At 37.4% G+C, this 13274-nt stretch overlaps 1 protein-coding gene across 4 annotated transcripts in view; it reads left to right on the top strand.

Moving 5' to 3' along the window:
• The window catches only part of ADAMTS2 (ADAM metallopeptidase with thrombospondin type 1 motif 2), a 283800-nt gene that overhangs the window by 202396 nt on the left and 68130 nt on the right, over positions 1 to 13274 (top strand). For all 4 annotated transcript variants that reach the window (XM_087887492.1, XM_034403051.2, XM_034403043.2 and 1 more), the window contains exon 6: positions 8324 to 8480. In XM_087887492.1, coding sequence (XP_087743618.1) covers positions 8324 to 8480 — 157 coding nt within the window. The remainder of the gene's footprint in view (positions 1 to 8323; positions 8481 to 13274) is intronic.

The following is a 13274-nucleotide window of genomic DNA, read 5'->3' as shown; positions in this document are numbered from 1 at the left end:
TCACTTTACCTGTCTTCGGTCAAAATTCCACTTTATCTACTTTTAATATTATTTTACAAACTCTGAGACCCTAAGAGTTGGATGCCAATCAGAATGGGTGGCACAGCCTAAATAAGCAAATAAATTTTTAAATGTATGTTGATACATGTTAAAAGTGATTAGTTTTTTCCTGAATAATATCCATGTTGTTTTGTTTCACTCCCTTGTTCCTTTCAGCCTGATCATAATGATTAGTTTCATAGCATAATAAACATTTTAAAATTAATTTTAGGAATCTCTTGGAACGCAAAGAGGGATGTGATCCTGTTAAAATGTGTGGATCTATCCAAATTTGTTTATGTTACAGTTTCTCTAGGTTAGTCACTCAGAGACATGTCTTAATTTTATCTGAAATTCTTAGTAGTAATTGGTAACAACAACATAGAATGCTAACAATTCCATCACTAGCTATTCAGATTTGATGCACTAGAATCTAATGTCTCTTTCACTTCATATTATTTCTCAGGCATGAATTTATTATCACTTTCAAGTGGAGCTTGTCTGGCTGGGAGATCATGTAAGATGGCTATATCATTCTGTCACAGGATCCTTCCTTTACATCAAATGAGAATAAACTGTTATCAAATTATAATTTTAGTATAAAAGGATGAAATTGTTACATGCACGACTAAAGATTTATTATTTAGTTTGAATGAACTGTAAATGTAAACTAAATCAAATTTACTTTTTATCCTACTTTCCCTCTCATTAATTCTGGGAGTGTTGCTCTTGGCAAACTACACCACTAAAAAACAACTGAAACTTTTAATTTTAGAAAAACTTCTTGAAAAAATTATGTGCTCCAGCTTTACATTTATAACATCTGAAAGTTATTTGTTATGGAAAACATAAATATAATTCTAGACCTACCTATTTATGTTCTATTGTTACTTCATACAAAGTTATGAATCATAATTGTGTAGTTTACTTTTTTTTAAAAAAAAGTAAACTACACAAAGTCTGTGATATCAAAACAGATGTGATTCTCAATAAGACCATATTTTCAAATCCAAAACATCCACGACAATATGAAATTCATACTGTAAACTATAATAAAATACATTTTAAAGTATATTTTTCACTGCTAAATCCTTATATCTAAATTATAGGATTGTGTAGATCATTGAAGATGCTTCACTTCCGAACAGAATTGCTTGACCTTCTCTTCTGGTTCTGTTTGAAATTTTGATTTGAAGTGGCCATGCCACATTGATTTAGGCATTAAACGGGGATTTTCAACATGTGCCAATACCAATTTCTCAAATTTTTATTAGGCCAGGTTGGCTGATCAGATCCAGTTGACCCATTTCGATGGTTGGATCTGAAATGTTGAAGCAAATCAATGATTTTTTTTTTTTTACTTGTGGCATTACTTTGAAGCAGATGCCACAAAAGGACATAAGTCATTTGTACCATAATTGTTTTGACATCTTCACCTTTTGGGTGAAATCTAGTATCTGTTCTTATCAGACATATAAATAATATTGTGATTTTTGCTATGATAACATTGTTGTTCTATTAATATGGTTTTCATAGGTAGAAGATTAGAGTTCACATTTTTTTAAAAAAAGCTGGAAGGTGTTTTTATGCTGCTATTAGGCATTCAGTTATAACATTTCATGTGTAGTAAGGCTTGAAGTAATAAATATTTGTTTTTGGGGGGGGGAATATGACATGTTTGAAGAAGCAGGAGTGAAGGTTAGAATCTTTTCATTTGCCTGATTTTCTTTGACTGTAGATTTTATTTTCATTTTTTTCAGCACGTAACCCTGAAATATACAGTTTTGCAGGCATCCCCGTAAGGAGTCTGCTTTCTGCATTCTTTTACTAAGTTTAGAGGGAGGGAGAAATATTATATAGATATGAGACAAATTATATCTTCACAAGTTCCACTAGTTGGGCCTACTACAAACAGTGATTAAGTGTGCTGGCTAATTCTTGGACTGAGTATATTTGGTTATTTTATTTTCTGAAGATTATTCCAAAATCTTAAAAATCTACTTGAAAATGTATACCTTTATCCCTACATCCTTTGTTTTTTGGGGGGAGGAAGCAGGGTGTCAGTAGTTACTGCACTGCATGTATTCCAAAAATTTTTTTGCTTTCCTTCTGTATAATCATGTCTGATTCTTTCGGACAGTTTCTTAGTTTCTAGCCAAATGCCTTAAACACTGCACTAAACTGGATCTCAATGTCACAAAGTAAAACAGGTATATTCCATAGGTTTATATACAGGGGTGCGATTTAAAAATTTCAACAACAGGTTCGCTGCCCAGTTGCTGGGTGGGCGTGGCCTACTCGGCCGCCAACAATATGGTAGGGGGCTTTCTTCAAGCCTCCAGGAGGGCAAAAATGGCCTCCCCAGGGCAGTGGTGGGATTCAGCCAGTTCGCACCACTTCGGGAGAACCAGTTGTTAACTTTCTGAGCAGTTTGGTGAACTGGTTGTTGGAAGAAATCATTAGTGCAGAGAACCGGTTGTTAAATTATTTGAATCCCACCACTGCCCCAGGGCACTGGAGGCCAGAAATGGGCCCATTTCTGGACTTCCGGTACTTCTGGTAGGCCCATTTTCCACCCTTCCCAGCAGTGGTGGGTTCTACTTACCTTTACTATCATTGCTTGCACGCACGCACGCTCTTCTGCACATGCGCAGAAGCATTTTGATGACATCAGAGTCAGTGTGCGGAGCCTCCCACCAATTTTACTACTGGTTCTATAGAACCGGTGTGAACCGGAGGCAACCCACCACTGCTTCCCAGGCTACAGAGCCTTTCCTGGAGCTTCCAGGAGGGTAAAAACTGCGTCCCCCGGGCACCGGAGGCCCTCTGGAGGCTGGAAACAGGCCCATTTCTGGATTTCCAGTAGGCCCGTTTTTTTCCCTCCTGGAGCCTCTGCACGTGCCCTGTACTTACCTGGCATCCAAAACGGGCTGCGTGGAGACTCCTGGGAGGGGCGGGGTGGGGTGGGAAGGATCAGTAAGTCCTTGGAACAACTGGTTCAGTGAACCAGAGTAAAATTAACATTCAGTTAGCCCAAACTGATCCGAACTGGCTGAATCCCACCCCTGTTTACATATTACACTCTAGTGAATGGTGATAATGGAATCACAGATGAGTTTGGGGAAAATTGTGCAACACTCTAAACGAATGCAGTCAGGGAGGGCAACTCTGTTAGATGGAATGGATGGATGGGAAGGAGATGAATCAGTAGAGAGAAGGTGACTGGCACATTCAAAATCCAAAAGTGAAGGAAAGTGGGAACTGGTGAATTGAATATGTAGCTCAAGCATCTCTTTTCATATGTGCTTCTGGCAAAGAAATATAAATGATTGAAACATGAATGATGTGGTATCAATGATGCACAAATCCAATTGTATACAAGGGGAACAAGACATCCAGAATGTAAAGATCAGCATTTTGATAAAGTTAAAAGTGGCCCTTGAAACAAATGGATATGAGGGGGGGAATGATTGCAGAAAAAAAGTTTTGTATAAATAAGTATTAGAATAATTTTACATAGGAAAAGAGAATAGCAATAGCACTTAGATTTATATACCACTTCATAGTGCTTTCCAGCCCTCTCTAAGTGGTTTACAGAGTCAGCATATTGCCCCCAACAATCTGGGTCCTCATTTTACCGACCTCGGAAGGATGGAAGGCTGAGTCAACCTTGAACCTGATGAGATTTGATCTGCCAAACTGTTGGCAGCAGGTGATTAGCAGAAGTAGCCTACAGTACTGCACTCTAACCACTGCACCTCTGCAGCTCTTATATAGAAGTTGTATAGTTATATAGAAGTTATATAGAAGTTGCTTTAAATAGAATGAAGAATAATAGTTTACAGAGTACCACAGAAATGTGTGGAATTACACTAGTTGAAGCATGAAAAAGGATGCCATGTGGAATGATAAAGCTTCCAAAATGTGAATGGAAATTAAAACAAAAGTTATGAAATTATTTGAAATTAAATTATAGAGAAGAAATGCTAGAGCAAGTATTTTGGAGTTTGATATGGCAATGAAATGACATGTCAAAGGCAAAATTGAAACATATGCTACAAATGTTAAATAGCCAAGAAAAAATTATGAAAAGGAAGTCATAAATTATTTTCTAATATTCCCCACCTACAATAACCTCTAATACTGAAAATAGATCAGCACTATGATAATTATCAAATGAGAAGGCTACAGGAATTAATGGAATACTGTATCTACAGAAATATAGCAAGTAACAGAAATGTCTGTAAATGTTTTCATCTATTTATGCCATCAAATTTGAAGGACAATGCAGTGCCCAATATATTGGAGTGGATAAACAACTGTACAGTATCTTTAACTTCATGTGCTAGCAAAATAATACTTAGGATCATCCAATGCAGATTAGAGCTGTACAAAGGTTGTTTAAGGAGACGGCAAAAGTTCAATCTGGCTTTAGAAAAAGCTAAGAAACATCGGAATTATTGTTATGGCACTAATAGTAATTAACAGTAATTTAATAAACAGTAATTTTAAAAAACAAGAATAAAAGAAATTAAGTGTTGATTAAAGAAAGACTTCAGCTTGTAGCGATCCTGTCAAACTGATGAATGTGCTTAGTAAAACAGGAATTCCCAAAACATGTCATTGTCCTCAGGTAAAGTGTATACACGTGGGAAGCCAGACAGAACTCTGCTCCAATGCAGAGGTTGATTGTTTAATGCCATGTAAATTCCATAACATGGAAGTAAAGCATATGTGAGAATACATGGACAAATGACTAAACAAATCAGTACTAAGCAGGAAGCAAGATAACAGCAGTACATGATGTCTCCTTAGGTGTTGTGCAATGCTTATATGGGTACATACAAGGAATGCTTTTGATGAATTTAAGAATTTGGATGATGCGGCTAATGGTATCTGTACACTTTTGTAAACAGATAGTACCTTTTTGTTAGCTGAGAACTTAAATGATTTGCAGCAAACGCTAGATAGATTGCATGATGCCATGAGGAGTATGTACCTGAAAATTAATCAAAGATTGTTGTTCATGCTTATTTCTGGAATATATCTCAAACTATAAACCTAGTACATGAGCGTAACTTCCCAGCCTTCCACCCTCAAACCTTTGTCTCTAAAATACAGACATTAGCATTATTGTGTCCATTACAGTGAGGGAATGAATGAGATGTACATACCAGTTAGGATGTCTACTATGGATTATTTAATTGATTACCTTCTTTCAGGAGTGGGTTTTACTTAACTTTTCTACCGGTTCGCAATGGGGCCATGCGTGCGCATGCACACTTCTGCACATGCGCAGAAGCTTCTGCACATGCGCAGATCACCCATGATGATGTTGTGGCGGGTGGGCAGAGCCTCCCACCAGTTTTACTACCGATTCTATAGAACCAGACCGAACCGGGAGCAACCCACCACTGCCTTCTTTTCTATCAAGTTTCCCTACCCAACTCTGCACCTCTGTGCAACAGTATAATTTTTGCTAGATATTTCACACAATGTCAAAAGGCTGTGAGTCCAAGTGAGGGGGGGGGAGGTTAATGGGAGAGAAACTGGACGTGCAGCCAGCTGATAGTGAGTTGGCTGGAGTGCAGCTGCAGCAGGACAGCCCTGAGGCTTCAGGTGGGGAAAGCACGCAGCTGCAGCCAGTCAGTTATGAAGAGGAGGAACTGCCTTCTGCACCTGATCCAAGACCATGAAGGGAAGTTTTTCTTCCACATTCAGACAACTTGGAAATGGAATTGCTTATGTTGTGTAACAGTAGAAAACAGCACTTAGCTTTATTGTGTAAGGGTGTTTGTAATCAATTACATAATGTGATATGTTTCCAGGGCATGTGATATAGCTTTCGGTATCACAAGAATTCGCAAGTATTAAATTATTACTGTCTACCAACTTTAGATCAGTTCTCAATTTTTTTTCCTCTTTTCTACAGTTACCTACAAAAGTGAAATGTATCGCTTTACTTTAAATAAGTAGATATACAATTGAAAGTGAATAGGTCAGCATGCAACTTATAAAGCCATTTTAAAATATATCATAAAAGTCCAAAATGCAATAACAAGATACATTGCTACAGGAAACAAAAATAGCTGAAAATAATCAGAGTCAGTCCACATTAAAAAAAAAACAACCCAAAACATCCATTTGACAATAAAATTACTTTAATAAGCAATAAAAAGAGGATTTGCTTAGTTATTGTTTATTTGGCTTTGTTTCTTTTTTATTTGTTCATTTTAATTTCTTCCAAGCTAATATGGAATATCATAAATGTGACATTTTTAGAATGTCATAAATGAATCTTTCTTGACAGAGAATTCCATTCTCACACTGCAGAGAAGGCTTTCTATTGCATTTGGGTCAGTTTTGTGTCTGTCACTTCTGAGTCACAGAAAAATTTCTGGAGCTTGAACAACAAAAAAAGGAAGCTGAGCAGTGCATTTGGAGAATTAAAATAGATTGAATGTCACATTTAGCACCTCTAATGGCAAAAGGAAGCGAAAGCCTATTTTTCTTTTAAACTTGTAAACATGACATGACCAAGTCTGGTTCCCCACATTATCTTGTTAGGAACTATATTCCTGCCTATAACAAAGCTCCTTTCAGCCTTTTGTGACAAATAGAAAGAAATATTACTTATCTGGGATGGGATGAAATTGACAAAAGGAAATGGAGATTGAGCCCATGAAATTGGTGGAGGCAGACCTGAAAAGCAACAGTCACTCAGCAAAACTGCAGAGGCTCCAGTCCATAGCCTAATCTCATCAAAGTTCCACTCTTTGGTCTGAAGAACCATACCAAGTGCTATTTCCTGTGCTGCTGCTGCTGCTGCTTCAAAAAAAAAAATGGCTTCTCTTACATAGACAAAGAATAACCTGGTTCCCTTCCTATGGTTTCAACATCCTAACAGAAAGTTAGAGTCCTAGAATTTCCAGCTCCACAATTCAAAATTCCTAGGAAGAACTTACATTTTTATTGTATTCTGTCCCTCTTTTCTGTAAAATGGAACCCAACAATTTTTATTTCAAAAAAATGTATGCTCTTTCCTTAGATCAGCGGTGTCAAACTTGTGACGGCATGTCATCACGTGATGTATCGCACCTTTCCCCCCCTTCGTTAAAATGGGGGTGGGGGTGACCAGCACGTGATGTATTTGGCCCATGGGCCACGAGTTTGACAACACTGCCTTAGATCCTTAGAATTATGATCCTTAAAATTATGCTCCAATTTCCACAATACCTCTTTCACAAATCACGGTAGTATTTTAGCAACATTTGATCATATAACTTATTTTTAATCATAGACTGCAGAAGAATATAGAGCTATTTCAACTAATCACAAGAGTGTTTGATCAGTTTGGCTTTCAGATTAATAATCTATCCATGCAAATGTCATCTTTCAAACAGGAAACCCTGCTCCTTTTGTGAAACTGCCATTACTCCTAGTACTATAGTCCTTGTATCAGTTTTCTTGACTACTAATATATTAAGGCAAATTTATATAATTTTATAGTGTTTATTTCCATATGACTACATAAATTAGGGTGGATACTTCTATGGATAAGAAGGGAGGAAAATATTGTAGCATAATTATTCTTCCACTTTGATATGTGAGCTGGAAAACACAGATGATATTCTTTTACCCAATTGGTTTAGAATAGCTACTCATATAGTAATAGACAATTGAGGCATGCTTGCTACATCATTTGTACAAAAGTCATAATAGAAGTCTTATTTAAAACCTGTTCCTTCAAAAAAATCACCAAAATAGCAGTCATTCCTACTCCCAATTTTTTAAAATGTAAAAAATAAAATAAACAATTGAGGTGATATGTATGTACTATAATTGTTTACTGTGTTAGGCATGTCAGAACATAACTCTGTCTAAGAAGCTGCTCTTTGTCTCATGTCTCATTATTTTTTAAAAAGCAAAAATGCTCTCATATTTATGTTGTTTCAGAATTCAGATTTTTTTTAAAAAAAATGCTACTAAATGTATATATAATTCTGGTGATGCTATAGAACTGGGATTCCTACATCAATATACAACTGAGTGGAAAAATAAATTTTCTTTGGTTTAATATCATCTGTAATTCTATTTCCTGTGGAATTCCTCATTCAGAGAATAACAAATTACTTGTACCCACCAGGTATCTCAATCTGGATGCAGCATTTCCATAACAGGATAGTAACTCTATGGTGAAACAAATTTACATCTGGATCTTCTGTGTATTACTGAAAAAGTTAGTTAAAATCAATCTAACTTCTTTCTTTTCTTTTCTTTCTAGTCCATGAGTTTAATTGAGATTGGCAATCCTTCTCAAAGTTTAGAGAATGTGTGTCGTTGGGCCTATCTACAACAAAAACCTGATACTGGACATGCAGAATATCATGACCATGCAATTTTTCTCACAAGGCAGGACTTTGGACCTTCTGGAATGCAAGGTGAGTAACTTACTACCAATCACCCTATCTAACTTGTACTGTTAACCAGGCCATTCAGTGAAAAACAAATCTAAATTATTAATGCTTTGCTACTGAGCACAGATGGATAAATGACATTCTATAGATCCTATGCAGGCCTCCACTATTTTCTCACTGAGCTCCTGGATTTTCTATGCTGAACCCACTCAACCATTCAGCCAAAGAGCCATGCATTGACTCTCTGAGACATACTATGGTTTGTCCTTCTCCACACCAGCAGCTAAAACCTTTGAAGGCTAAAATACTATTGGCTGTCACCAACATAATCTGATCTTTTAAATGGCCTCTCTTTCCTAGGTCTCATGTTTAGGGAGAAAGAATAGAATAGAATAACAGAGTTTAATAGAGTTAAACAAGGACTACTTGAAGAAGAGTTCCCTAATTAATATTATAAAGACTATGACATTTTAGCTTTTTCTTAATCTGTTGGTAGCAGTTGAACAGAATAGAATAACAGAGTTGGAAGGGACCTTGGAGGTCTTCTAGTCCAACCCTCTGCTTAGGCAGGAAACCCTACACCACTTCAGACAAATGGTTATCCAACATCTTCTTAAAAACTTCCAGTGTTGGGGCATTCACAACTTCTGGAGGCAAGTTGTTCCACTGATTTGTTCCACAAATTGTTCTAACTGTCAGGAAATTTCTCCTTAGTTCTAAGTTGCTTCTCTCCTTGATTAGTTTCCATCCATTGCTTCTTGTCCTACCCTCAGGTGCTTTGGAGAATAGCTTGACTCCCTCTTCTTTGTGGCAGCCCCTGAGATATTGGAACACTGCTATCATGTCTCCCCTAGTCTTTCTCTTCATTAAACTAGACATACCCAGTTCCTACAACTGTTCTTCATATGTTTTAGCCTCCAGGCCCCTAATCATCTTTGTTGCTCTTCTCTGCACTCTTTCTAGAGTCTCCACATCTTTTTTACATCATGGCGACCAAAACTGGATGCAGTATTCCAAGTGTGGCCTTACCAAGGCATTATAAAGTGGTATTAATCAGGAGTGAAATCCTACCGGTTCGAATTAGTTTGGCCGAACCAGTTGCGGCAGTGGCAGGTGGTTCAGAAAACTGGTAGCGGCAGCAGCATGAGTCTCCATCCACCCCGCCTGGACATTGTTACTTCCTGGTTTTAACCAGGAAGTAACCTGTTTTTTACCCTCTGTGCATGCGCAGAAGGCATTGCACATGCGCAGTGGGTCCAAAATCGCATGTGAGGCACACTTCCAAATCGCTGGGAAGGTAAATAGATTTCACCCCTGGTATTAGCACTTCACGTGATCTTGATTCTATCCCTCTGTTTATGCAGCTTAGAACTGTGTTGGCTTTTTTGGCAGCTGCTGCACACTGCTGGCTCATATTTAAATGGTTGTCCACTAGGATTCCAAGATCCCTCTCACAGTTACTACTATTGAGCAAGGTACCACATATAGTGTGCCTGTGCATTTTGTTTTTCTTGCCTAAATGTAGAACCTTATTTTTTTCATCATTGAATTTCATTTTATTAGATAGCGCCCAATGTTCAAGTCTGTCAAGATCCTTCTGTATCTTGAGCCTATCTTCTGGAGTGTTGGCTATTCCTGCCAGCTTGGTGTCATCTGCAAATTTGATGAGTTCCCCATCTATCCCCTTGTCCAAGTCATTGATGAAGATGTTGAAGAGTACTGGGCCTAAAACAGAGCCTTGGGGTACCCCACTGCATACTTCCCCCCAATTCCATTGAGGACTACACATTGAGTTCAGTTGGTCAGCCACTTACGAAACCATCTGGTGGTGTTGCTGTCTAGTAGTTTAAACAGAGATAGTTTAATAGATAGTTTAAACAGCTAAAGAATGGTTTGCCTACCTCAGCCATTTTAACATGGGCACCCTCTCAAATTTTTTGCAGTGAGCATGTTGAGTGGGGAATTCTCGGAGTTGACTTCTGCATCCAAAGGATGCCAAGTTGGAGGGGGGTGTCTTATGTGAATATGCTATGAAGGCCCACTAACTAATCTATCAGCTCAGAAAGTACTAGAAGGCAGGATAATATGTGTTCCTCCCCACTCCTTAGAAGGAATATTCAGCCCATATCTGTTTCTCTGTAATTGGCCTGTGTCAAGTTGTTTCAGATTTATTCTTCAGTGTTCAGGGATTTCTAAACATTTTTCTTCTTAACAAAGCCAAAGTAATCTTGCAAGTTAATATCCTTGCCAAATGCAGTGCAACTACTTTGGGACACAGATCTTAAATGTTTTAGTTGGAAAGCATAGTAATTTCTTGAAATGTATTTCTGAACTGAAGAACATATTTCATTTACAAGATTTTTTTTTAGCAGTGCTATGATGCCCACATATTTCACAAGGAATATAAAAACAAAAGGAAATAAAACACCATGACTGAAAACTACAATTCAATCCTTTCTTCTCCAGCTAAATTCATGGTCGGCTCAGTTGGTTAAAAGTTAGCAGGGAATTCATTCATAATTAAGTGCTGGGCAATCTGCTGGTTCAATTTCAGTTACCTTTTTTAAATACTTAATTTATATGAAAGTTTTTAAGAACAATAATAAGAACAAGAACTGCAAAAAAAATTGAACAGAAAGAGTGAAAAGGAAATAAAGAAATAATAGAAAAAAGCAAGATATAAAGGCATAAAGAAGAGGCTTCTGATTCTTCACAGCAGCTATAAATATAATTAGATAATTAGATCTGGCCCACGGGGCTGCCCTGGGAAAATGAAAGGGCAACACGCATCCCCGCTGAACTCCATTGTTGCTGGCAGAGGGCTGCAGGAGGAAGAAGAAAGGAAAAGGAAAAGGGAAGGAAAAAGAGAAAAGGAAGGAAGGAAGGAAGGAAGGAAGGAAGGAAGGAAGGAAGGAAGGAAGGAAGGAAGGAAGGAAGGAAGGAAATTATGTTTATAATGAGAGTGAGGGAGGGTCTGAGGGAAGTCCTGCCTTAGCACTTGGCCACTACAGATGCCCCCAACACGAGTGACTTTGAACTGGCCATGCCCACCCTGGCCACACCCAGCTTGGCCCCCGAGGTCAAGCACAACTCAGATATGGCCCTCAATGAAATCGAGTTTGACACTCCTGGTCTAAAGCTATAACTCTCTTCTTTATATAATCTATCTAATTACAAATTCATTTCTTTTCTTTTTATGCAAAAAAAATCTAAGGGTTTTTAGTCACAAATAAATGTGGATATTGCCTTTTCTCTGTTGTTGTTTCAGTTACCTAAGTTGTGTTCAAAATTGTGTGTATTTCCCTGAATGCATATTGCACTCACCTAGTACTGTAAAGTCTACAGATTTAATTTCACTCACAAGTTTTTGTTTTCTTGGAAGTGATTGTGTAACTTAGTTGCATAAGGATGATTAGATCACTCGATTCTCGTAAAGGTCTGCAGCATCTACAGGTTTTATTTTATTCCTGAAAATAAGGAATTCGCTTCATTCTGCTGATTTACATAAGTGGGTGGTTGCTTGAGTGATGTAAAGTTTATACTCTGGTTGCTGAACAGTGCTGGAGTTGGAAGCAAATTAACAATCATCATGATAATAGTAGTAATAGTAACTGCTGAAGAAAAGATTGGGATTATATTAATGAGTAATTTAGTACTGATGCACATCTTTAGGTGAGGAACCGAATTATTATTATTCAATGAATAAGATTTCTTTGGAAGAATGTGGATTAGTTGGAAGGACAACAGATTAGGAAGATTTTCTAGCTACAGAGAGATCCTTCAGTCCATAGAAGCTTTTCAGTATTATTCCTGCTCAGATAAGCAGGAACTAAAGAGATCAGAGAACAGAATATTCCAAATTCTGTTTGGAACAGAATATTCCAAAGAAGACTTCCCTGTAGTGACTGAAATGTCAGTCACTAAATTCTGTTTTTTGTCCATGTCCAAGGTCCCACCTTGGCATTTTCCATATTTTTTTTTTATTTGATTTATATGCCACCCTTCTCCGGAGACTCAGGGCGGCTTACAATGCGTTAAGCAATATTAGGATGGTGAAGCTTTTTAAGGTGCTTTTTATGACATTCTATATCACTGGTACAACTTTCTATTGTTTATTCTGAATAGGGTCCTGATACACTTCAGCAGTGAACCTCTCCAAAATAGTTTTGATTTGGGAAAATCTGATGCACATTCCTAATTGCTGATTAGGTGCCATTTTGTACACACTCATTTTATAGCCATTGCATCTTATTTCCTATTACATTTCAACCGTACATATTTCTTCCTAAAATATTTGTGGTGTCTGTTGCAATATTTTCAGGATCAGACTCAATAAAGATAATAGGAGTTAAAGCTTTAAATATATTTCTTTTTAATTATGATAGGCATTCTATATTCACTGAATATTCAAGGTAGAAGCGACGAGAATGGTGAGGGTGGCTCCTTATATATACAAGGGGTGGAGCTAGGAATGGGAGTGGTAAGTTATGAATACATTAAAGTCCAAAGAATAAGTTAACCTCTGATGTTCCATATATACATTATTTACACATTGGAGAATAAGGCATTTACATCTGACAAATCCCCCTCTAAATGCCGGTTCGTTACACAACACCAATTACATTCTGATTCAGGACAATATAATACATATAATTTAGAAGTTAAATATTTGTGTTGTTTAGAAGGTAAGGGTTTTGTTAATATGTCAGCTAATTGTTCAGAAGTATCGCAATGTATTGCTTTAATGAATCCGTCTTGAGACAGTTGTCTCACATGCTTAAACTTTATATCAATATGCCTGGACCTTTGTCCAATTGC

The sequence above is a fragment of the Pantherophis guttatus genome, chromosome 2, assembly GCF_059756535.1.
Source record: "Pantherophis guttatus breed Tessera chromosome 2, ASM5975653v1, whole genome shotgun sequence".
In the NCBI taxonomy this organism is placed as follows: Eukaryota; Metazoa; Chordata; class Lepidosauria; order Squamata; family Colubridae; genus Pantherophis; species Pantherophis guttatus.
The sequence above is the reverse complement of the archived record's forward strand: the minus strand, read 5'-3'. Positions and strand labels throughout refer to the sequence as shown.